The sequence below is a fragment of the Echiichthys vipera genome (assembly GCF_963691815.1).
Source record: "Echiichthys vipera genome assembly, chromosome: 1".
In the NCBI taxonomy this organism is placed as follows: Eukaryota; Metazoa; Chordata; class Actinopteri; order Perciformes; family Trachinidae; genus Echiichthys; species Echiichthys vipera.
In genome coordinates this window covers 39,659,840-39,685,651 of record NC_139826.1, presented here as the reverse complement: position 1 = coordinate 39,685,651, position 25,812 = coordinate 39,659,840, and the positions used below count along the sequence as shown (strand labels likewise).

Here is a 25,812-nt window from a genome sequence, read left to right as displayed (position 1 = left end):
CGTGGCTAACAGGGATTAGCTCGGGGCAGTACGTGAAGGCATTCAAAGGTCTTTTTTAACCACTAATGCTGCTGAAAATAACAGCAGACCTCTGCAGCAGCATGAGAAGAGTCCCTACACACACAACAAAGCACCAATCGGCTCCTTCCTTTGGGATTGACTTTGCTAATCCACTTGAATGGACTTAACTATGAGAGGAGCTGGTACAAGGGCCAGTAGGTAAGTCTTTAAAACACTCTTTTAATAAACTCTGGCTTCACTAACTACGCTGTTGCTGCTTTGTTTTGTGTGTAGGGACTCTTCTCATGCTGCTGCAGAGGTTTGCTGTTATTTTTAGCAGGATTAGTGGTTAAAAAAGACCTTTGAATGCCTTCACCGTACTGCCCAGAGCTAATCACTGTTAGCCACGTCCGACTGTTAGCGACTCTACCGTATTTCTCCATTTATAGTTCATCTCATCTTCATCCACTTATCCGGGGTCGGGTCTCGGGGGCAGCAGCTCCAGCAGGGGACCCCAAACTTCCCTTTCCCGGGCCACATTAACCAGCTCTAACTGGGGGATCCTGAGGCGTTCCCAGGCCAGTGTGGAGATCTAATCTCTCCACCTGGTCCTGGGTCTTCCCCGGGCCTCTTCCAAGCTGGACGTGCCTGGAACACCTCCCTAGGGAGGCGCCCAGGGTTCATCCTTACCAGATGATCCTGAACCACCTCAACTGGCTCCTTTCAACGCAAAGGAGCAGCGGCTCTACTCCGAGTTCCTCACGGATGCTGAACTTCTCCTCCTACGTTTATAGTTCATGCAGGAGAAAAAACTGTCTCGATGGCTTATTTGATGTATGCAAGTGCCGAAATGACCATGGGATGATTTGCACTTTAACACCCCACTATACACATACACCTAAACCATAGATTCATAAATATATATTGAGAAATTTAAGACTTTTTAATGTTTTTTAAGGGCCTCAATAGTTGCTCAAGTGATTTATCAACTCTGAATAATAAATAAAAATGAAATAAAAGGGATTTAAACAACATTTGACCTAATACTTAATTTGCAATTTGAAGACTATAGCCAGCATACAGTCAGTGTAACAGCAGTTTTGATCCGTCTGTTGATGCTTATTCATGTAAGAGCCAAGCGGCTGCTAAACACTTTTCCATGACAGCCTGTTTGGCAGCTCTAATGGGCAGGGTCTCCACAAGTCTGTGAGCAAGTCAGCTGGCACTTCCTGTTTGTGTTAGACAACAAACATTAGGGTTTTTTGTGTTTGAGGGGAAAAAGGGAGAGGTATCGGCATGATCCACACAGCACATGAAGCACAAACACACGGGCCTCAGCTCAATCAGACACCACAGCACTTTGATAAACGCTCTGAGACTGAACTTAACCGGGCGCGTCGTGTGAAAGACAAACTGTAACTGCAGGTAGAAATGTTGATGACGGTGTTCTACAGTTGTTCTTGAAATATAAATAGTGCCGTTTGTTTCTCTTGGCCCGGTTAGGTTCAGTAACAGAGTGGTCCACTATCCCGCAGGTTTAGCTCAGTGAGTGAAGCTGGTCTACCTTCTTCTGAGTCTTAGTGCCTTTAGGGCCACACAGAACACACTAGGGGTTTGACAAGGAGGCGTAAAGGCAGCATGAAGAGCACACAGGAACAGAGCGAGACAGGAAGACATGAGAAAAAAGGAGACAACAGGATTTTAACATGAACTTTACAACAATTAAATATATTGGTTTGAGGGAGAAGATGGACAGAAAGCGGACTTCAAGGACCGCTGTTGCTTTCATTTCTTGGCTTGAAGACAGAACAGGTAGACAAGCACATGACACAGTGTGTTAGAGGAGTAATAACACAATGAAGGTTTCACATTAGACTTTAGAAGATAGACTGAGTGACTGACGATGGAATAAAGAGAGGTTGGAGAAAAGAACGGATGATTTGTGTCAGTTTTTTTGGAACTGCATGGAGACGACATGCGCTGCACACCTGCATTTATCCAGACATTGACGGGCGGGGCTGTATGTGAGAACGCAAGTGTCTCATTCAGTCGGACCAGACATCAAACGAATTTACCCTCCAAGGTTCCTGATTCAAAGACCGTTTCATCTCAGGACGCACTCACACTGTCCATCTGTACCGTGCCCAAACAGGTTTCACGGCTAAAATCTGGTTCCTTTGACCAGTGTGAGTGCAACCGTACCGCGTCTAGCTGCGGCACGCTTGCCGTCCACGGCCCGTTTGGGAGAGGTGGGCTTTAGTAAAGCACGTTTGCACATGTACGAGCACGAGCGTGCGCACGTGTACGAGCACGAGGCCTACGGCGGTTCTGAGGTCGTTTTATGTATTGTAAACATTTGTGGCAATAAACCATTTCTGATTTGGATTCGGATGAATTAGTTATAATAAATAATAATAAATATGTTTTATTAGTGTAATGTGTAATACCTTCAATAAGCGTGTGCATGTTCTCATGTGTCCAGGTCGTCGTTCTCCTCAAAGCAATTTCAGTCCAAAGCAACTGGACTTGGTTATTTGTCAGGAAGACGTTTCACCTCTGATCCAAGAGGCTTCATCAGTTCATGTACACATCTGACCAGGACCAGGACCAGGACCAGGAGCAGGCTGGGACTGGACCAGGACCAGGACCTGGACCAGGACCAGGCTGGGACTGGACCAACTATCTGGTGTGGCGATCCAGGTATTTAACCTCTCACAAGGTCGATGATGTCACTGGAACCCTTTGTGCTCCAAGTGCCAACGACCATCAGTTCGGCTTGGTTAGTGCTCTATTGAGTCTTTACGACCGTCGTTGGCGTCACAGGAGGACATTTGTGAACAGCTGTTCTTTGAGGTTAGATACCTTCAATAACTAAATCTGCACGTCAACTTTCACTGAAGTCTGTAGTGCATCATTAGGCACAGCAGACATGTTGTTGACTTGATCCTCTATACTTTATCCTGTGTCCTGCTACAATCTTATGCATAACACATGTTGTGCAAATACTAAATCAATAAACAAGTAAAAGAACAGCAAGAATTATAGATAACATTATTTATATAAACTCTGATCAACTCTAAACCCAAAGGCTCAGATGAGAATGAGAAAGATCGTTGGGTTAAATTACAGATGTACCGTGAGCCAGTTCCAATACAAATAAGGCGCTCGGTCGCCCGTGGAGGTTCAGCGGCAGCATGCGTCGTCCAGGACAAAGACTCAAACTATAAATGGATAAAAACATGAGCCAAAGCTCTAAAAATAGGCCCCCCTGGATATTTGGAGTAACATAAACAATGGCTTCCTGCACAGCTTCCACGGGGAGCTCCTGGTTGCTACGATGTAAAGGAAATTACCTAATGGCCCTGGGTACACTGTGTGTGCTGGTACCCACTGTGTTTAGTTAGAAGACATGCTATTGTTAGATGATTCATGTTGCTTTTCAGCATGTTTTGAAACGTGTCAATGAAATGCTTGGGGTTTTTAAAGGCACCTGAGTATTTATGAACATTGTAATATGCTCTAAAGGCGGGTTGTGAGAGCAGTGGACAGGTGCTGGTACCTTTGTGAGGGCAGCTACCCTCTGAGCTAGCTCTGCTTCCACCTCCGGCAGAGTCTCTGCCTTGCGGATGGTCTGCTGCAGCTTCTGCTCGGCCAGCTCCAGCTTCTCTTGGAGTTGTCGGTTTCTGTCCTCAGTCTACAACAAACAAACAAACAAACAAACAAACAAAGCAAAAGCAAACATCAGTCATCTGTCATTTAGCAAGCACGCTGGAAGACTCTGCTTCATCCTGGCCTCAAGGTTTACTTTCACCTCCACGAGGTGAAGGGAGAGGCAAGAAATAAGACTTGAGGTCCGGGGCAGAGTGAGAGGGAGACAAAGGGAGGGGGGACGGGTGAGGGTTGGGTGGGCAGGAAGTGAGGAAGAGAGCATTCATAATAACACAAAGACGGACAAAAAGGCCATAAGAAAAGAGGAGAGAGACGTCTCCATCTCAGCGAGGACATGTAAAGAAACAAGCCAGTGTCTTTGAGGCTTCCCATTCACTTCCTGCTGCGCTGGCCACTGTGTGAATACAGCAAGAATTCATTAGCAGGGGTCTGGAAACTGCCAAAGGAGAACTGCAGGCAATTCCTGCCCTCAGACCAACTCTCACACTCAAACACCAGAATCAACACATGCCTCATCAAATCAAGTCAGATTATGATTATGATTTACGTGACTGGGCGTTATTAATCCACTGACAAGGGCTTTGTCCAATACAGTTTGTTTTGGGAATTGATAGGATTTTATTGGTACCGATGCAGGGAACGGTCCGACTCTCCAATCTTTAAGGGCGCACTCACACTGTCCTTCTGTACCGTGTCCCAGGACGTTTCAGGCTAAAGTCTGGTTCCTTTGACCAGTGTGAGTGCAACCATACTGCGTCTAGGAGCGGCACGCTTGCCGTCCACGGCCCGTTTGGGAGAGGTGGGCTTTAGTAAAGCACGTTTGCACATGTACGAGCACGAGCGTGCACACGTGTACGAGCACGAGGCCTACGGCGGTTCTGAGGTAATTTCCTGTGCGCCTGTTGGGACGTAGAAAAAAGAAGGAGGGACCATGCGCGGACATTTCAAACAATGGCGGTGAAAGGTTCACGTTGGTGTGATGCGGAGGTGGAGTGTTTACTGCAGATTTGGTCGATGAAAAGATTCAAAAACAGTCGACAAGACGCACAAAAACTCTGAGGTCTACGGAAAGATCTGGAAACAAAGCCACGCATCGCCATGACGTCATCAATGCGTGTGACGTGTTACGGCGTGATGACGTATAGGCAGCAAGAAGCATTCTCCGAGGCCCAGGTAGTGTGAGTACAAACGGGCCTGGGGCGCGGGGGAGGGTGGGGACAAGTAGTGAGCCCATGTGTGAAAACAGCCGCTTGTTCTCCAGAGTATTGTTGGAGACCGAATGGGCGTGTTGATGACGTTTGTATTATGCGTCAACCAACAGCGGGGACACACAGTGGGAGGGCGTCCTCAGTGATTCCTGATCAATTTTTTGTGTGGGGGGAAAAAAGTCGTACTGAACAGGTTTTCAGCGTTAACTAAACTGTTTCATTATCAGAGTCTGAGCACAGTTAAGAACATTAAATTAGAGAATGTTTGTGTGGTAGAGCGAGTCGGCCAATGTTCAAAGGGTCGGCGGTTCGATCCCCACCCTGCCATGCTTTTGTTATTGTCGTTGCTGTGTCCTTGGGCAAGACACTTCACCCACCTCGCATTGTGTGAATGTGTGTGACTGCTGTATGTTTGAGGAGGTGGTCTGAGGGGCCGTAGGCACTGATTGGCTGCCACGCTTCCGTCAGTCTGCCCCAGGGCAGCTGTGACTACTGCGTAGTTCACCACCACCAAGTGCGTCTGTGTGAATGAACCTGGACTCTGTAAAGCACCTTGAGCACTGAGAAAGACGCTATAGAAATCTAAGCCATAATAATAATAATAGTAATTTAGGTTTTTCATAGAAAGAAAATCTGCTTATGTTACGGCAACTTATGGACCGCTTCGTCATCTCCACGACTCCTTCTTCGGTTTGCACCAGTGTAGACGCAGAGTTTGACGTCATTGTATTGCGATTAAGTAGAAAAAGCACGCCAACTTTAGAAGCAGTCGCAGACAAATCCATGCAGGCTTCAGTAACTCCTAAATCACAGGAGTGTGCTCTGTGATTTAGGAGTTTGAAGTTCTGGAGCGTGGGGCCTACCTGTCTGAAGAGCGACTCCTTGTTGGCCACTTCATTCTCCAGCTTGTCGTTGAGGTCGTGGACGGAGGTGGCCTCCCGCTGAGCTGCCAGGTAGCGCTTCTCCAGGGTGGTGATCCTCTCCTCCATATCTTCCTTCTGAGCCATCGACTAAAAATACACAAGCATTTGCTTTAGTGTCTGTCCTCCGACCTTTGCATCTTCAGATGGAAGGGAGGCGTTTGGGATAATTACACTCACGCAGAAAACAAACCACCGGGGTATTAAACACGTGAGAAGCACAGTTTTACACAAGAGAATTTAAACTAGAAAGATATATGATATGATACTGTAAGCATGGTACTGCAGTGTACATAAACACCATTAAAAACAGCCCCATATGCATGAAAGTGCTGTGATGTTATTAGCTCAAAAGAATGTCCTGAAAATAAAACGATGTGAAACTCATACGTACATATTTCCTACAATCCACTGCAGTTATTTGTTTGTAATTGCACTTATGTCTTAAACAATATAAGGAAACAATGAGCTCCAGTTCACTACTCTGTGCAAAAGATGTTCCGTATTTTCTATGAGGCGCACCTAAAAACCTTCACATGTCTCAAAAGCCGACAGTGCACGGTACGGGCGGACAGTGCGAGTGCGCCCTTAGTGCAACAAAGCAGACTGTTAAGTGTCGTCCAAATGACGTAAATACTGCCGCAACGCTGTTCGCCCGCTGGTTTTTCTACAGAACTGATACAGAAAATATATGAAGGACGTTTTGTATCATTGTGACGATATAATTCTTCCAGCTACGGAAGAAGGAATTGATCTCAAAGCTGACGATATTTGCACTTGGATGTGGAATCATGGGTTATGTAATCATGTAGATGTTAATCCGTTGAACTGTAAATGATGCACCCTTTGATTATAAACCCAAATATGCAATTTTCAAATGACTATCCCTCAGGTATCGTCAATGCAGACATAACTTTGTATCATGACAATCGGACTGAAAGACGATAAATTCTCATACTGAATGGTGAAAACAGTATTTTATTGGATCAAATCTGGGAATATATCTAAAAAGCTGCCCCCTCAGGCTCCTCATAGACCTCCTTACCTCCCTCAGGTCCCTCTGTAGCCGCGTGTTCATGTCTTCGGACTTGATGAGGTCCTTCCGGGCCGTGTCCAGGTCCTCCTCCAGCTCGTTGATTCGTGTAACCATAGCAGCCATGCGCTCCTTCATCTGGCCCAGATCGGTCGTCTGACGGTCCACCACGTCCTGGAGCTCACTGACCTTCCCGAACCCGTGCCCCAAGTCCTCCTCCTGACTCAGCGAACCATCCGAGGAGCGCTGTGGGAGGAGTGACAGTTTTAACAAGTGCACACGAGGTGTACAGAGCACACGTACTCACTTCACGTCAGTTAAATAGAATAGAATAGAAATACTTTATCGATCCCAAGCTGCAGATCGAAGTAAACACAGTTAGTCTGCCGGGAACGTCACATGGAACTGAAGCCCTCCTTTTGTGCACGGAAACTGCTCAAAGTGATCTCATCTCATCTCATCTTCAGCCTCTTATCCGGGGTCGGGTCGCGGGGGCAGCAGCTCCATCAGGGAACCCCAAACTTCCCTTTCCCGGGCCACATTAACCAGCTCCAACTAGGGGATCCTGAGGCGTTCCCAGGCCAGTGTGGAGATCTAATCTCTCCACCTGGTCCTGGGTCTTCCCCGAGGCCTCCTCCCAGCTGGACGTGCCTGGAACACCTCCCTAGGGAGGCGCCCAGGGTTCATCCTTACCAGATGATCCTGAACCACCTCAACTGGCTCCTTTCAACGCAAAGGAGCAGCGGCTCTACTCCGAGTTCCTCACGGATGCTGAACTTCTCCCCCTCTCTCTAAGGGAGACTCCAGACCCCCTCCTGAGGAAACACATTTCACACGCTTGGACCTGGACCTGGTTCTTTGGGTCCTGACCCAGCTTTCATGACCACAGGTGACGGTAGGAACCAGGACTGAGCGGTAGATCCAGAGCTTTACCTTCCTCAGCTAGGTAGATCACATGTGTCACTCTGTTTACCTGTTAGGCAAGTTGTCATTTAAAAAAAGGGATCAAACCTATAACGCATACTAATGATCATGAGACATCACACTGTTCCTCAGGCACTAATTGGCTGATGAACATGTTGTTGTTTTCAGCAGAGACAAACAGAAGAAGCCGTCAGCAGAAACCTGGACTGTTTCCAGCCTGCACACCTTCCCCAGTATCTGCATCTTGTCCGTGCATGTGTGAAGGTGACGTCACGCAGCAAAGCTAATCACTGCGAGCCAAGACCAAGGTTTTGTTTCACAATGAAGAGAAGAAGGAAGGTGAAAGGACTTGCATGAGACTCACTGCTGCACTTAAGAAGGTTCACGCTACGACGTTCACATTAATAATGTAACAATATGTCACAGTCCTAAATTCATTTAATGAATTAGTTAAGATCTAAGGGGAGACTCTGCAAACAGAAACATTGAATTATTTCACGTCCTGTTCATTTTTGAGATGTCTTATTTAAGACTAGTGGAAAGAAAACCACTAAAAACACATTCAGGTGTTTATTTTAATAGAAGAAGAAGAATTACTTTATTTATCCCGCAACGGGAAAATTGAATGTTTTCACTCTTATTATTAATCATGTTACACACACACACACACACACACACACACACACACACACACACACACACACACACACACACACACACACACACACACACACACACACACACACACACACACACACACACACACACACACACACACACACACACACACACACACACACACACACACACACACACACACACACACACACACACACACACACACACACACACACACACACACACACACACACACACACACACACACACACACACACACACAGGACCTATATACATGCAATTAAGGAGAGATGTTAGAGCGAGGGGGCTGCCAGTGACAAGCGCCCCGAGCAGTTGGGGGTTCGGTGCCTTGCTCAACAGCACCTCGGCAGTGCCCAGGAGATGAACTGGCACCTCTCCAGCCACCAGTCCACGCTCCATACATGGTCCACACAGGGACTTGAACCAGCGACCCTACGGTTCCCAGCCAAGTCACCTATGGACTGAGCTGCAATAATGACTCATTTGCATATTTAAAATTGATGTTTTAGGAAACTTGTAATAGAAAAAAAGAATTGTCTGAATGTCAGTGATCCGCTCTGGAGGTTAAACAGTGATATTAGTAAAAGCTGCTCTCTATATTCTGAAGGTTATTACAGAGGGATGTATGATGATGATCATACATCAAATCCTCATTTATAAAACATATGATTCAGAAAAACATGGAGTATTTTCTGATTCATGGAGTAATAAAAAGATATAAATAATATTAAATCTTAAGGGGCCTTCACATGATGAGCTTCATACAAACAACACGTTTTTCCTCCATCTTTCTAGCCGGCTTAATGTCGCTCTCTGGTTGCCTAGGGAACGTAAACGTCCCACTCAAAGCTCCTATCTCATTGGTTGCACCTTTGAAAGGTCAGCGACAACAGGGTCAAAGTTCAACTGATCGATGCGCACCGCTACATTGGGCACTACCGCATCCTCCATAGGAAACGAATGGAACGGCCGGCGCAAAGTGTTTTTACCGCGTATCGTGTGTGGGGGCCTTTGATGTCAGTAATCAGCTGGAGAAGTTTCATGAGTTACACGGTTGACCCTATCCACCTGCAGCGTCTCCTCTGACCAGGCGCTGCGGCCTCGTCAGCCTCCGCTCGGTGTTCACGCACGCAGCAGGGTAACCTCACCTTGCCGTTGGTGCTCGGTGTGTTTTCGGAGTTGTGGTTGACCTCGCTGGTCCCATCTGCCATCCCCCTCTTCTGGCTGCTCTGCTCCCTGAGGTACGCCAACTAGAGGAAACACAAGTCTGTTAACACCTTTCAGAGTCGTTCGTTTGCTGCTGATAAACGGTGATTTTGTTAACCACCAAACCAAGAGCTCGCTTCTTTTTATCATTTGTAAGGTTTTTTTCACCACTTCACACAGAAAGTAGACAGGGACACATAGAAGCATAGCTAGTGCCCAGAGCCTGCAGTTCAAACCGCAACTATTCTGGTTGCAAACTCGCATGAATGTGCTGCAGAGGCCGATGAACTCGATGCCAAATGGACAAACAGGAGGAAAACAAAACAGCAAAAAGCTGCCTCGCCTTAGGAAGTAAGGTTACTAATAAAAGCAGAGTGGCAAGTGGTTGGTTTTATGTGTGTTGGGGTGTGTGTGTGTGTGTGTGTGTGTGTGTGTGTGTGTGTGTGTGTGTGTGTGTGTGTGTGTGTGTGTGTGTGTGTGTGTGTGTGTGTGTGTGTGTGTGTGTGTGTGTGTGGTCCCAGGGTGATTCCCAGGAACAAAAGATGAGTGTAGCATGAAGTGCTGCAGCGTGAAGCAGAGAGGATATCTAGGACACTTCCCCAAGATCCTCTGGGCCTTTTGTCAATCTTACTCCCATTCAACGCACAGTGGACTAAAGACCTCTCTGCATTCATGTGCACGTGTGTGTGTGTGTGTGTGTGTGTGTGTGTGTGTGTGTGTGTGTGTACGGAAGAGCTGTGAATCTCTTCCTCTTAGAGTCAGTGTGGATGCTCAATATGCAAAAAGAAATCCAGAGCACGAGAGATGTCTTCAAGCAGGTCAAAAGTGCAAAATGTCCATCGGTGCCATCAGGAGCAATGCTGCATCGATCGCGTTTGACATATTTTTTGACGGCATTTCCTGGAGTGTAGAAAAATACAGTAACAGGAGTTTTCTTAACAGAAAAGAAAGCAGTGTGACTCCGTGGATCTTCTTAAAACCTGGAGCTTATGTCACTGCACTGGTGTGACCTTTACAGAGTGTGTGTATCGAAGAGGTATTCTCCCACAGGAGTTTGAAAGAGCTTTCATCCCTACATCATGTGTGCCATCAGTTATAGTCACTGCATTTCACAAACATGGTTCGGAAACTAGAGCCACGATTATACTTCGTCTGCAGACTTGTGCTGGTCACACGGACGCACACACGGTTCTGGGGGTTGGTGCCGTCGTCTTTGTAGTCCTCTAAAAATGGCGGATATTCTAGTTTATCACTCTTTGCTCTAACTGTCTATTCAATTTAATACAGTCCTCATTTTCATCTTCTTCTACTTGGTAAACCAGCTACGGGTGCGTACGAGTCCATTCGCCACCGGCTAGACCTGAGTACGGACCGACTGGAGCGTGCACAGCAGGCGTGGTCACAATACGCACGGCCAAGGATGACAACAGTTAAGGCAACCGGGCTGAAGCCGACCTTCGCGGACACGGACACGGACACAGAAAGTTTAATTTCATGAAATACTCCTTTATCAAGTGAATGTAGTTGATTATAGATATTTTGAGCTATAACTTTGAAAGCTTGTATTAGAATTGTTTGGGTTAACTGAATTTCTCTTATTCAGATATTTGAATTAAAACAGTTTGCTTACTTCTTTGTGCGAGAGGGTGAGCTGTTCCTCCAGGGCGCTGCATCTTTCCAAGGCAACGCGTAATCGCTCCCTTACCTTAAAAAAAATAAACATACGTACAACAAAGATAAACAAACCTGCACAACGTCACCATTATTTGCATCTTCATGTTACGCTCAGTGACAGACGCGGTCGTACCTTCTCATCGAGGGCTTTGTGGTGCTCGAAAAGTGACTTCAGGGCTTTGAGGACCTCCACTTCACTTGAGACTCCTGCTGGAGACTGAGCCTGTCTCTTCACCACTGTCATCCTCAGACTGCGCTCATGGCGAGACACCAGGCACTCCAGGTGCTCCAACAGGAGCTGAGGAGGAGGAGGAGGAGAAGGAGAAGGACGAGGAGGAGAAGGAGAAGGAGGAGGAGAAGGAGAAGGAGAAGGAGGAGAAGGAGGAGGAGAAGGAGGAGGAGGAGGAGAAGAAGGAGAAGGAGGAGGAGAAGGGGGAGGAGAAGGAGGAGGAGGAGAAGGAGGAGGAGAAGGAGGAGGAGGAGGAGAAGAAGGAGAAGGAGGAGGAGAAGGGGGAGAAGCAGGAGGAGGAGGAGGAGGAGGAGAAGAAGGAGGAGAAGAAGAATTACTTTTATTTAGCCCGCAAGGGTAAATTCAATTTTTCCACTGTTATTATTCATGACACGCACGCACGCACGCACGCACGCACGCACGCACGCAAACAGGACCTATATACATGCAATTAATGGAGAGATGTCAGAGCGAGGGGGCTGCCAATGGCTCAGCACCCCGAGCAGTTGGGTGTTCGGTGCCTTGCTCAACAGCCCTTCGGCAGTGCCCAGGAGATGAACTGGCACCTCTCCAGCCACCAGTCCACGCTCCATTCATGGTCCACACAGGGACTGAGCTACTGCCGCCCCTGATCAGCAGAACTCAGTACTGATGATCACAAGCACAGAGCATCAACCTTGTTGCACAGAAACGAATCCTGCCCCCATGAATCACCGTACGCGTCCTGTTTATCCACGGCCATTAGAGCTTTGGTGAAACTGGGAGGAGTTTAGAGTCTTGCATCTATGTAGATCTGGTGTTTTTGCATTAATAAGCATGAAGCGTGTGTTTAGGTAGACTGAGGGCGCACTCACGCTGTCCTTCCGCACCGGGCCAAAACAGGTTTTTTGGGTCAAGCCTAGTGCGTTTGACCAGTGTGAGAGCAACCGCTCCGTGCATAACTGCGGCCAGCTTGCCGTCCATGGCCCGTCTGAGAGAGGTGGGCTTTAGTAAAGCACGTCTGCACATGTACGAGCACGAGCGTGCGCAGGTGTACGAGCACGAGGCCTACGGCGGCTCTGAGGTCATTTCCTGTGCGCCTGTTGGGACATAGAAAAAAGAAGGAGGGACCATGCGCGGACATTTCAAACAATGGCGGTGAAAGGTTCACGTTGGTGTGATGCGGAGGTGGAGTGTTTACTGCAGATTTGGTCGATGAAAAGATTCAAAAACAGTCGACAAGACGCACAAAAACTCCGAGGTCTACGGAAAGATCTGGAAACAAAGCCACGCATCGCCATGACGTCATCAATGCGTGTGACTTGTTACGGCGTGATGACGTATAGGCAGCAAGAAGCATTCTCCGAGGCCCAGGTAGTGTGAGTACAAACGGGCCTGGAGGGGGGGACAAGGACCCTAAAGCACGGGGCACGGGACGGAGGCACAGTGGGAGGGCGCCCTGACAGCCATAAAACGTATAGTTTGCAATTTTTCTTATTCTAATTCTCTATTTGCACGTCTGACTTTGAACAATATTTGAAATGACTTATCTTCTGTGACAGACTCAATATTGTTAAATGTTAAAATCAAAATCTCATCAGACACAGTAACTCACTAATAACACACCCGAGGTACAGAGCTGCTCCTCCTCAGCACAAACAGATGTCTGTGATGAAACTTACTGTCAGAGGTTGAAATATTTTGATGATTGAGCAATTTGCAACGCCCTCAACTTGTGACAATGGTTTGGATTATAGGAGACCAACTGATTTGTCAACCAGTGTCATGGCAACCGTCTATACCCAAAACAAGAGCGCGCAGGAATTTTTCAGGGATTGGAAAACCAGCCGAACCTCCTCCATCGGTGGACAGTGGAGGAGGTTTCCTGTTTGACTGTTAGTTTGTCCTAAACGACTCAGAGCAGTGTGTGTGTGTGTGTGTGTGTGTGTGTGTGTGCGTGTGTGTGTAGCAGCAGATTATACTAACTCGTGTGTTGTTTCTCTCCTCCATCATTGAACAGTGGAGGAAGTTTCCTGTTTGACTGTGTAATACTTAGTTTGACATAAAGTCAGTCTGTGTGTGTGTGTGTGTGTGTGTGTGTGTGTGTGTGTGTGTGTGTGTGTGTGTGTGTGTGTGTGTGTGTGTGTGTGTGTGTGTGTGTGTGTGTGTGTGCGTGTATGCGTACGTGCGTGCGTGGCAGATGATTATACTAACTTGTGTTGTTTCTCTCCTCCATCATTGAACAGCGGAGGAAGTTTCCTGTTTGACTGTGTAATACTTAGTTTGAGATAAAGTATCTGCCTGTGTGTGTGTGTGTGTGTGTGTGTGTGTGTGTATTTGCGCGTGTGTGTGTGTGTGCGTGTGCGTGTGCGTGTGCGTGCCTAGCAGCAGATTATACTAACCCGTGTGTTGTTTCTCTCCGCCTTCAGCTCTGCGATCTCCTCCTCCTTCTCCAGAAGCTGCTCCCGACACACGTTCACCTCCTTTGTTAGTGCAGCAAACTCCTAGAAGAGAAAAACAAATACGGTTACATGTAGCTACTGCTTGCTGAACTCAGTTTATATTTATTATGGCTTTAGAAAGATACAAACTGTTGTTAACATGAAGCCAGGGAACTTCAATATTTAGAGTTTAAACTTTAATAGAGTGTAAAATACTTTTGAAATCCACTGCAGCAATCAAACATCTGTCTCTTGGAGTACTGCAAACACGTTACTGGTCACCTTGGGTAGCACCCGTATTTGTTTTGCCTTTGCAATGTAAGTGTTGGGTTTCTTGAAGAGCCAGCAGCACGGTGCAACTCCACCGCCGCGGCTCTACCACATGCACCGCACACTAAACACCTCCTCACATCTCATCCTAAAGTGGAGCAAGTCTGGGCTTAAAATGGAGGACACTGTTTTGGCTTATGATCAGATAAATATAGCAAAAGTTAAATAGGGATGAGAATCCAGAACTGGTAACAAATCAGAATCGTACAGTTGTAAAACAACGACTAAAACTCATTCTGCTGTAAACTTGCAACAAGGAGGAGGAGCCACGGGCAAGAGGAAGAAAGGTGAAGTTACACAGTTAAAGAGAACAACGGTGCTGCTGTAATGTGTATATAATGATTGTTTCTAAAGAACAAAATTACAGTAAAAGAGAATCAGGAAGAAGAATCTAAGGGCGCACTCACACTGTCCTTCCGCACCGGGCCAAAACAGGTTTTGCGGGTAAAGCCTAGTGCGTTTGACCAGTGTGAGTGCAACCGCTACACGTCTAGCTGCAGCCAGCTGGCCGTCCACGGCCCGTTTGGGAGAGGTGGGCTTTAGTAAAGCACGTTTGCACATGTACGAGCACGAGCGTGCGCACGTGTACGAGCACGAGCGTGCGCACGTGTACGAGCACAAGGCCTACGGCGGTTCTGAGGTCATTTCCTGTGCGCCTGTTGGGACATAGAAAAAAGAAGGAGGGACCATGCGCGGACATTTCAAACAATGGCGGTGAAAGGTTCACGTTGGTGTGATGCGGAGGTGGAGTGTTTACTGCAGATTTGGTCGATGAAAAGATTCAAAAACAGTCGACAAGACGCACAAAAACTCTGAGGTCTACGGAAAGATCTGGAAACAAAGCCACGCATCGCCATGACGTCATCAATGCGTGTGACGTGTTACGGCGTGATGACGTATAGGCAGCAAGAAGCATTCTCCGAGGCCCAGGTAGTGTGAGTACAAACGGGCCTGGAGGGGGGGGCAAGGACCCTAAAGCCCGGGGCACGGTGCGGAAAGACAGTGTGAGTGCGCCCTAAGTGATAAACAGAATTGGAAATGGTATAAACACGACATATTATCAATTACATTCCTTAAAAGGAACATCTGGGTCGAGCTGACGGACGGCTGACAGTCACCCACCACTGGGTCATGGGACATCATGGGTATTTTTACAGTGCATGCAACACGCTCATTCTGGCGTAAAAGGTAGGTATGGCTCCTTCAGTGTGTTTTGTGACCATCTGAATTGATCAGTTTCTGACTCCGCAAACAGACAGGACACAGTCAATCATTTAAACCTACAGTACCTCTACAGCAGATGACCTCTTGCTGTCTGAAAGTGCCTCAGATCCTTTACACTTTACCATCTGCAGTGATATTCTATTAGAGGTCCTCTCTTACTTGCTAAATGCATCAACACACCAAGCCGACTTTGAAGAGATAGTGGTGAAGGAGACCAACTCAGGTCGCCCGTGTCTCATCCAAAAAGCGCAGCTAGAACAAACCGCACAGACTCCAGCACCAGAGAACACCCGACGAGGGTCAACTGGTGACCGCGGCCTCGGCTTGGTGCGTCCCTGCCTAAAGAGTTAATAATGCAGACCACGCGAGCTTAACACAGACGTTGGTCATGAGAACGACAACATCCACACATCAGAGAGTAGCAAACTTACAGCGACAGGGTTTGATGTTAAAACGGAAGAAGAGAAACAAGGTGAAGCCCGTCTGAGAAAGAGGGAAATGAGGATTACACGGCCACTCTTTGAGCAGACTTGTTCTAATATACCTCACATCTTTCTCAGGCTCTCTTCAGACTAATGCAGTTGTGCGCACACACACACACACACACACACACACACACACACACACACACATTTTTAGGGATTACATGCATGGTTGGACCTAAAGAATGTGCCATCCTGATTTTTTGCCCTGCAAAAACTAGCACAGGCACCCTGAGTAGTGAGGCCTCCTTGCTGTGTTTCAAATGAGGTGTGTGTGTGTGTGCGTGTGTGTGTCAGTGTGTGTGTGTGTGTGCAGAGGCTTGGGGAGGAGGGGGTTGCTGGAACTGATCCTGCTTTTCAGTCACTACCACAACTATTCTCCCTTCCCTTCGCTGCAGCCTCGGAGCTTTTCCAGCGACTGGCACAGATTCGGCTTCACCAGAGGAGCAGAGTTTGCTATTGGCTACGACCACGGCCCTCCACTCTCCGTTAGCCAATGAGAGGCCCTCGGAGGCGGGCCCCGGGGGTAATTACAGAGCGGCTTACTTCCTACATTCCAGAGCAGGAGCTGAGGCCGAGTCGTGCAGCGACCTTAAGGTTTCTCCGTACTTCCATGACCCTCTTCTTTCACTTCCACCTTCCTTAACTCATCATTTACACGACATATCGTACTGAGTACAATACAAATGGGAAGGTTTGGTTCCTGATTGTAAACTTGTTTGGTGGAAGTGCAGTTTAACGGTTTCAGTCCAGGACATTAGGCCAGAGACGTCCTCCCATAACACGGACATTAGACGCTGCTTTACAACGCATAAGAGTTCATTCTCAGCACTGTGACTCCATCTTAGCTGTTGCACGTAATGTAGAATACATTTATTTAGACATATATTCATCTATTGTTATTGTGGACTGTTATATTTTCTTTATATGTTCTATCAAAGTGGAGAATATTCCCCCAGGGCACAATTAAGGGCGCCCTCCCACTGTGCCTCCGTCCTGTGCCCCGTGCTTTAGGGTCCTTGTCCCCCCCTCCAGGCCCGTTTGTACTCACACTACCTGGGCCTCGGAGAATGCTTCTTGCTGCCTATACGTCATCACGCCGTAACACGTCACACGCATTGATGACGTCATGGCGATGCGTGGCTTTGTTTCCAGATCTTTCCGTAGACCTCGGAGTTTTTGTGCGTCTTGTCGACTGTTTTTGAATCTTTTCATCGACCAAATCTGCAGTAAACACTCCACCTCCACATCACACCAACGTGAACCTTTCACCGCCATTGTTTGAAATGTCCGCGCATGGTCCCTCCTTCTTTTTTCTACGTCCCAACAGGCGCACAGGAAATGACCTAAGAACCGCTGTAGGTGCTCATACACGTGCAAACACGCTTTTCAAAAGCCCACCTGTCCCAAACGGGCCGTGGACGGCAAGCGTGCGGCAACTAGGCGCGGAGCGGTTGCACTCACACTGGTCAAAGGAACTAGACTTCTTCCTGTAAAACCTGTTTTGGCCTGGTACGGAAGGGCAGTGTGAGTGCGCCCTTAGACAAAGTCATGTTTTTAGCAATTTCATATTTGGGATGATGCATAAAATAACAACTACTACCCTGCATATATTACTGCCCTCGATCCTGAAGAAAAGTGTAGACGTTGAGCTTTAAAATGTGAGTGTTCATTTCCCAAATGTACGTATGCAGATTGAATAGAGCAGAGTCATAAGCTCGTATACATGCGAGTTCGGCCGCGGGCATTAAAGCCTGATCCCACTTCTCCCTGCAGGAGGGTAAACTGGTGTACGGCTCAGGGAGTGGAGCTGCTGGTTAGACGTGGACTGAGCTGCTCTGTAAGCCTCAGAACAGGGGAGGAGATTAAGAGGGGTACGCGGAAATGTGTGCCAACCTATTAAAGGAACAGCGCACCAAAACAGAGGAACGCACACAGGCTTTTCAGGGATATCCTACTGTCCTTCAGCCTCCAGGACAAGAATATCAGGCATAGATAGATATATATATATATGTTAGAATAAAATGATGGAAGAACTGTTAACAAATGATAATCGTACAGTTGTGAAACAATGACTAAAACTCATTCTGCTGTAAACCTGCAATAAGGAGGAGGAGCCACGGTCAAGAGGAAGTTACACAGTTAAAGAGAACAACGGTGCATTTGACCAGTGTGAGTGCAACCACTCCGCACCTAGCTGCGGCACGCTTGTCGTCCACAGCCCGTTTGGGAGAGGTGGGCTTTTGTAAAGCACGTTTGCACGTGTACGAGCACGAGCGTGCGCACGTGTACGAGCCCGGGGCCTACGGCGGTTCTGAGGTCATTTCCTGTGCGCCTGTTGGGACGTAGAAAAAAGAAGGAGGGACCATGCGCTGACATTTAAAACAATGGCGGCGAAAGGTTCACGTTGGTGTGATGCGGAGGTGGAGTGTTTACTGCAGATTTGGTCGATGAAAAGATTCAAAAACAGTCGACAAGACGCACAAAAACTCCGAGGTCTACGGAAAGATCTGGAAACAAAGCCACGCATCGCCATGACGTCATCAATGCGTGTGACGTGTTACGGCGTGATGACGTATAGGCAGCAAGAAGCATTCTCCGAGGCCCAGGAAGTGTGAGTACAAACGGGCCTTGAGGGGGGGACAAGGACCCTAAAGCCCGGGGCGCGTTGCGGAAGGACAGTGTGAGTGCGCCCTTAATCTTTGCAGCTCAATCTGCAAGAGAAGAAACAGACTTTGCTGTAAAAGGGAAGGAGAGCAGGAAACAGCTCCTCTCTGTTGTGTCAATACTGAAGGACAGGAATGTGAAACTAACTCCAAATGCGGGCAAACCAAATCTGATTTTGTGCATTTGTCTCCCGTCCCTATAGGCTGCAGTGTTGTGTTTTTAGTACTGCAGCTCTTTATATCAACACATTTTGTTTTAGACTCATTTTGACAGAAAGTACCGGTGCATTTCACAGATTCTTAAAATTCTGCGACACATCGGAGCACGGCGACTGATGAAAAGGTGTGAGAACGAGCTCTCCGTCGTCACAGCGCGCTGGATTTGGAGCTGAGATGGGAACCAATGGGCCTGCCTGCCTCCTACATAATGACTTTAGCCGCTCTTAAAAGCTTATATGGCATGTGCTGAAACCTGACACTGCGCTGAGGGCATCTGGTCTTCTAGAGGAACGACTCACCGTCAAAAACTAATTAGACGCTACAATGGCTCCTATTCAGAGCTGCTTTACCCGCCCGCCCAAACACACGCAGACGGGGAGGAAAAGCCAATCGAATGGAGCTGACGGAGAAACTACAGTGCACCGTTTTCCCCTCACTTCATTGAGATTCTTGCATCACTTTGTGTTTGTGATTGTATCAGAAGTCTGAAATGACTTCCTTCCTGTGCAGCCCGACACATGCAGTCCTAAGTGCTCCATCGCTTCTCATGCACATATGAATGTTATTAATGTACAGATTATTCGCACTACGCCCGACAAACATCCTCATAACGATTATTCCGTCAAACAACGTACATTAGAGGTCGTTTGAGTTCAGCATGATGCATATTTAATAGAGGCAACGTCTCACTCAGCACTACAGTAGTTTGCTTGGTTAATATTCAGTGCAACAAAAGAAGAGCATCATGAGATGATCAGGAGCTCGTCACGCTTTAAAGACAGATTACATGATGACGGGCCGTACGGACAATAACAGCTCTACTTGCATAAAACAGACGGACGTATTTTGGTTCAGTATCATTGACAATATTTACATTCTAGACATCTTTCTTGGGATATTCTGCCAACCTGGCAACCCCTTTTAATAGGGCGCCCTCCCACTGTGCGTCCGCCCCATGCCCCGTGCTTTAGGGTCCTTGTCCCCCCCTCCAGGCCCGTTTGTACTCACACTACCTGGGCCTCGGAGAATGCTTCTTGCTGCCTATACGCCATCACACGCCACACGCATTGATGACGTCATGGCGATGCGTGGCTTTGTTTCCAGATCTTTCCGTAGACCTCTGAGTTTTTGTGCGTCTTGTCGACTGTTTTTGAATCTTTTCATCGACCAAATCTGCAGTAAACACTCCACCTCCGCATCACACCAACGTGAACCTTTCGCCGCCATTGTTTGAAATGTCCGCGCATAAAATGACGTCAGAGCCGCCGTAGGCCTCGTGCTCGTACACGTGCGCACGCTCGTGCTCGTACATGTGCAAACGAGCTTTACAAAAGCCCACCTCTCCCAAACGGGCCGTGGCCGGCAAGCGTGCCGCAGCTAGGCGCAGTACATTTGCACTCACACTGGTCAAAGGAACCAGACTTTACCCGTGAAACGTGTTTGGGCACGGGAAGCGCCCATAGTTAGAGTTGAGCCCTGTAACTGTAAACATTTAAAAAGCAAAGAAAATTACTTTTATTCTCAGCAATTCTTTTACTTACTTAACTTACTAATTTAATATTAAATATTTGCACCTGTTGTATCTTAACCAGACATATTACCTTGCAACCACATCTACCTAACCTTCAGCAGTAACTACAGCTTCCTGTTAGCCCCGTCACTTATGCCACTCCTCGTTGTTAAAGTGCACAAAGATCATACATACTTCGAGGACGAACAGCCACAGTGAGCTAATGTATGAGAGATGGATGAGAGATATACTGCAGAAGCCCTCACTGCAGCTCGGACAACCGTCATAACTTCACATGTGTGCAGCAGCTGTGGGTAACAAGGTAGCTTAGGGAGTCCACGTGCAGCTTTTAGAAAAGGCACAATCAGTACCGTATTCTCCGCACTATAAGTTTCACCTAAAAACCTTCAAATGTCTCAAAAGCCGACAGTGCTCCTTATAACCCGGTGCTCCTTATATATGGACCAATATTGAGCCACAACAGGTCTCCAACTACGGTGAGCAGCCGCCGACTCTATTTTCCCCCGTAGAAGAAGTAACGCGCGGTGCATGTTGAGATATGCGACTGCGCGAAGCGTGCCGTTTCATTTCCATGTGTGTGTTTGTGTAAAGAGCCCAAAATGGCTCCTGTTAAGAGACACACTTACGACGCAGAGTTTACACTCAAGGCCATTAGTCACGCAGTAGAACACGGGAACAGAGCAGCAGCCAGAGAGTTTAACATGAACCAATCAATGGTGCCGAAGTGGAGGAAGCAACAAGACGACCTGCGCCAAGTAAAGAAAAATAAACAGAGTTTTAGGGTCTGCTCACACTGTCCTCCCGGACCACGACCCAGACTTCAGGGTACTTGTCCCCCCTCCCTCTCCCCCCCGCGCCCCAGCCCCGTTTGTACTCACACTGCCAGGGCCAGCCAATGCTTCTTGCTGTCCATACACCATCACGCCGTAACACGTCACATGCATTGATCGCGTGTGTGTGGCTTTGTTTACAAATCTTTCCGTAGACCTCGGAGTTTTTGTGCGTCTTGTCGACTGTTTTTGAATCTTTTCATCGACCAAATCTGCAGTAAACACTCCACCTCCGCATCAGACCAACGTGAACCTTTCACCGCCATTGTTGTTGTTGTTAAATGTCCGCGCATGGTCCGTCCTTCTATTTACATGTCCGAACAGGCGGACATAACGCTACTGCCGTACGGCTCGTGCTCGTACATGTGCAAACGGCTCCGCTAAAGCCCACCTCTTTCAAGCGGACCGTGGACGGTCCGCTGGCCGCGGTTGAGCGCGGAGCGGGTGCACTCACATGGCTTAAAGGTACTAGGCTTTAGCTGAAAAAACGGTTTTGGCCGCGGCCAAAAGGACAGTGTGATCACGCCCTTAGAGGGAACAGAGCGAGACGGCTGCAGCTGGAGGACAAACTCCAACAGTGGGTTGTTGAACAGAGAGCAGCAAGTAGAAGTGTCCGTACAATCACTATTGGACTGAAGGCAACAGCGCTAGCACGCCAACTAAACATCAATGAATTTAGAGGCGGTCCTTAACGTAACCCCAGCCTCGACTGTAGCGTCTGTTCCATGCGCCTTATAATGCGGAAAATACGGTAATAGGAGTCTTGGTAATATTGTGCATGTGAGGCATTTCACTAAATCATATTGAGTTATCTGAAAACATTAGCGTCAGACATCAAACAGGAGTTCTCTTTCATCGTAAAACACACAAAATGAGAATGGACAGTTTGTGACGCTTGTACGGGAGCACGGCCTTCACTTCCCCGTCTTGTGTCGTGTGTTACTGATTCAGCTCACATTTGGCAAAAGGCAACACTGTCACTTTCATGTCACTGTGTGGAACAAGTCAGTCTTTGTGTCTCTGTCTTACCACCGTGCACTCTCAATTCATGCCATTGTGCCGCGGACCAGAATACAGAATTTGGTCACTTGTAAACTGCCAAGTTGCACTCATGATTTTGTTTTAAATGACACAACAGCAAGATCAAATTTTGACTTGACAAACACACAGAAGTCACGTTTAACCGAATATTTGCCAAACTTTTGCTTCTTACTGGGTGCGAGTTTCAAATCTTGCACAAGGTTAAGGTTCTCCTCAGGAAGCACGTTTAAGGCTCAAGAACTGAGGGACTTCCCATCTTGACTTTCATTTAAAAGGAAAAGGATCTGCAGAAAACGCACTGTGCTGGCCAATCAAATACACACAAGGACTCAAGGGCGCACTCACACTGTCCATCTGTCCCGTTCCCTCCTTCACCCCGTGCTTTAGGGTCCTTGTCCCCCCTCCAGGCCCATTTTAATCACACTATCTGGGCCTCGGCGAATGCTTCCTGCTGCCTATACGTCACGGTAGTGGACAGTGTGCGTGTGCCCTTATAGTCTTATTAAACCGCTGTGTAGTGCCTGGTGTATCTTTACATTACATAACATTTATTTGGCAGATTTTAAAGACATTAAGTGTTCATTTGGTGGCATTGAGGGTCGACTTGGAGTATAAAAGGTCGATTTCCAGCCTCCTGACTGTAGTCGGTCCAGTGTGGGACCAGAACAGAGACAGATGAGCAGCTACGGGGTCGTCGGAGCTGCCGTGCAGCCGTGCAGTCGGGGGATCCATTACTCAAACCAGCCTTCTTGGATCGTATTTCATCGTCTCACCGGTACCTGAGGCAACATCTCCCGGTGGTTTTAAATGCAGTGGACCCTTTGAGCATAAACATGAGCATTTTCGAACGGTAGCGTCTAGGACATGACATCCCCAGTGTACAGCGTCTGGCCCACAGTAAGCTGCTGGACTGTTGTGCAACAAGTATCTGTCAATTCTACGCAGAAAGACAGTTAAGCTACGCAGCTACTGACACAGGATGTCACATTATTATTATTATTATCGTGGGGTATCCGTCTCTGTTAGACATAGAACAATGTGAAAGTTTTATTTCATGATTATCCTGGTCAAAACGAGCGCACGTGTACGAGCATGAGCGTGCGCACGTGTACGAGCACGAGGCCTACGGCGGTTCTGAGGTCATTTCCTGTGCGCCTGTTGGGACGTAGAAAAAAGAAGGAGGGACCATGCGCGGACTTTTAAAACAATGGCGGTGAAAGGTTCACGTTGGTGTGATGCGGAGGTGGAGTGTTTACTGCAGATTTGGTCGATGAAAAGATTCAAAAACAGTCGACAAGACGCACAAAAACTCTGAGGTCTACGGAAAGATCTGGAAACAAAGCCACGCATCGCCATGACGTCATCAATGCGTGTGACGTATAGGCAGCGTGATGACGTATAGGCAGCAAGAAGCATTCTCCGAGGCCCAGGTAGTGTGAGTACAAACGGGCCTGGAGGGGGGGACAAGGACCCTAAAGCACAGGGCGCGGTGCGGAAGGACAGTGTGAGTGCGCCCTAAGGGAGACTTCAGTGTGTTTGATGGTGCCATCTGGGATTGGTTGGCACTTTTCTTTAAATGTACTTTTTCTACAAAGCGAGGAGTCGGGAGAAGCCGGCGGTTGCTCGGTGTGTCACTGCAGGTTTACCAGTGCAGGGAGAAGAACGTGTGTGGGAAACCTATGAATGAAGCAACATAAGACATGAAGCTAACCACTTCTTTCTCTTTTACTGCTCCAACAACCTTCAGAGCCATTTGTAGAAAACAGCTGTAAACTCACTGGCATCAGACACAAACACACACCCAGTGAAGCCCACTTCAGAGAAAACTATTATAAGCCTCGGCTGACACAGAAGCACAGAATCTGACTTAACCGCAACATATGGGCCCCGAAATTGGACAAGTAAAAAAAAAAACCCATCAGTGCGCGCATTCAAACTGGTGTCAATCAGCTTTTCACAAGATGACATTTGACCGTGGGAGCTTCGGAGCAATTTGGCCTGCACGCAGAACACATAGAAGAGAGAAGGAAAACAAAAAAAGGACAAATAAAAACCATCCGACAGGCGCCGCCGGAGTTTGGAGAAGCTGTTGACGTGTGAGCAAGCTGCCCAGGAATGTTTGTGCATTCCTGTGAAGGGTACTCGCACAGGGAGGGAGGGAACGAGACAAGAACGGCAACTCCCCTTCACCTACTCCGGCCTGAAGACCTCTTGTCTCTCTCTGTCCAACACAATAATTCAAGACGGCATCGGTTTCATTCATCTCAGGCAGCATTCACACAGGAGCCGATGCATCGAGAGCATGTGGGTTTACGCTGCCGCAAGTGTACAAACGCCCACACGGTTGTTCTGCTGCCTCTGGTACAAAGAGGTATTTACTTAATGGTTTTTACAGTTCTGTGTGGTTTTCACCTGTTGGAAGACTGCATAGCTACACATACAGAAAAAGTGCATGTATTTTGGATGCAATGTGTTTTTTTGAAATGCATAATTGATGACTTTAAATCACCCGTAGGTGTGAATGGTTGTCTGTCTCTGTTCGTCTCTATGTGTCCTGTGATAGACTGGCGTCCTGTCCAGGGTGGACCCCGCCTCACGCCTGATGTCAGCTGGGATCGGCTCCAGCCCCCCCGCGACCCCGACAGGGACAAGAGGCTGAAGATGAATGAATGAATGATAATGTCTGCTACTCTTTTGCCCAGATGATGATGCAGAGATCCATGTTTGCTCTTCCAATAATAAACAACAAATACACTCAATGCAAGACATTTTCCATTTTGAAGCAGAATTTTGTAAGAAGAGCTTTTAGTGATTACAACCTGAAACTAATCAGAAATGTTTAAATGTGCATTCTGTGAGAATTCTTCCATTTTAAATAATCATAATAAACATGTGAAGTCACAAAGTAATTAATCAATTAGTGGGTTGAAGTGAAAATATCCAAAAAAGGTGTTTTGGATTGGAAATCTGCGAGTAAAGAGTAACACCTGATTACAGCAAACAAAGTGCTTCTACTTTTTAACAGCTGGATTTTTCTGCCTTCCAGGTACAAATCCCAGGAGGCTTTGCAGACAGCCTGCTGATTGATTAGCTGACACCGCCGCAGCATAAGCAGCAGCGTGCATGCACACATACAGACACCAAAAAGTGTCACCAAAACATATTTAAAAAATGGTGAAACATGTTCTGCTGTGTGTTTATTTCATTGACTAAATACTTTCTAGTAAGCTTCATCTTTTGTTCAGAATCAGCTCCTTATCACAGGAAACCGACGCAACTTCCTCCTCCTTCATCCTCAGCTCCACAGTGCTTTACACAGTCGGACGCTCAGCTTCACTGACGTCAGCGTGGAAGCGTAGAGCGGGTTGTTCATCCGCAGAGAAACTAGACGCTCATTGGATAAATGCTGGGCTTTGTCCCGCCCATCGGACGCTCAGTGTCTCTGGAGGTCTATGGGGCAGTGGACTGGCCCGTACGCTCGCCTTCTTTCCTTTTTTGATTGACAGCTAAATGAGCAAATCAGCGATGTTGAAAATAAACATCCGG

General features: G+C 47.5%; 1 protein-coding gene across 1 annotated transcript in view; it reads right to left on the bottom strand.

Moving 5' to 3' along the window:
- Positions 1 to 25,812, bottom strand: part of ppfia1 (PTPRF interacting protein alpha 1) — a 69,669-nt gene that overhangs the window by 35,799 nt on the left and 8,058 nt on the right. The window contains exons 3-9 of the mRNA XM_083911662.1: positions 13,905 to 14,006; positions 11,428 to 11,592; positions 11,251 to 11,325; positions 9,563 to 9,664; positions 6,843 to 7,076; positions 5,741 to 5,887; positions 3,560 to 3,694 (exon numbers count right to left, since the gene is read on the bottom strand). Coding sequence (XP_083767788.1) covers positions 3,560 to 3,694; positions 5,741 to 5,887; positions 6,843 to 7,076; positions 9,563 to 9,664; positions 11,251 to 11,325; positions 11,428 to 11,592; positions 13,905 to 14,006 — 960 coding nt within the window. The remainder of the gene's footprint in view (positions 1 to 3,559; positions 3,695 to 5,740; positions 5,888 to 6,842; positions 7,077 to 9,562; positions 9,665 to 11,250; positions 11,326 to 11,427; positions 11,593 to 13,904; positions 14,007 to 25,812) is intronic.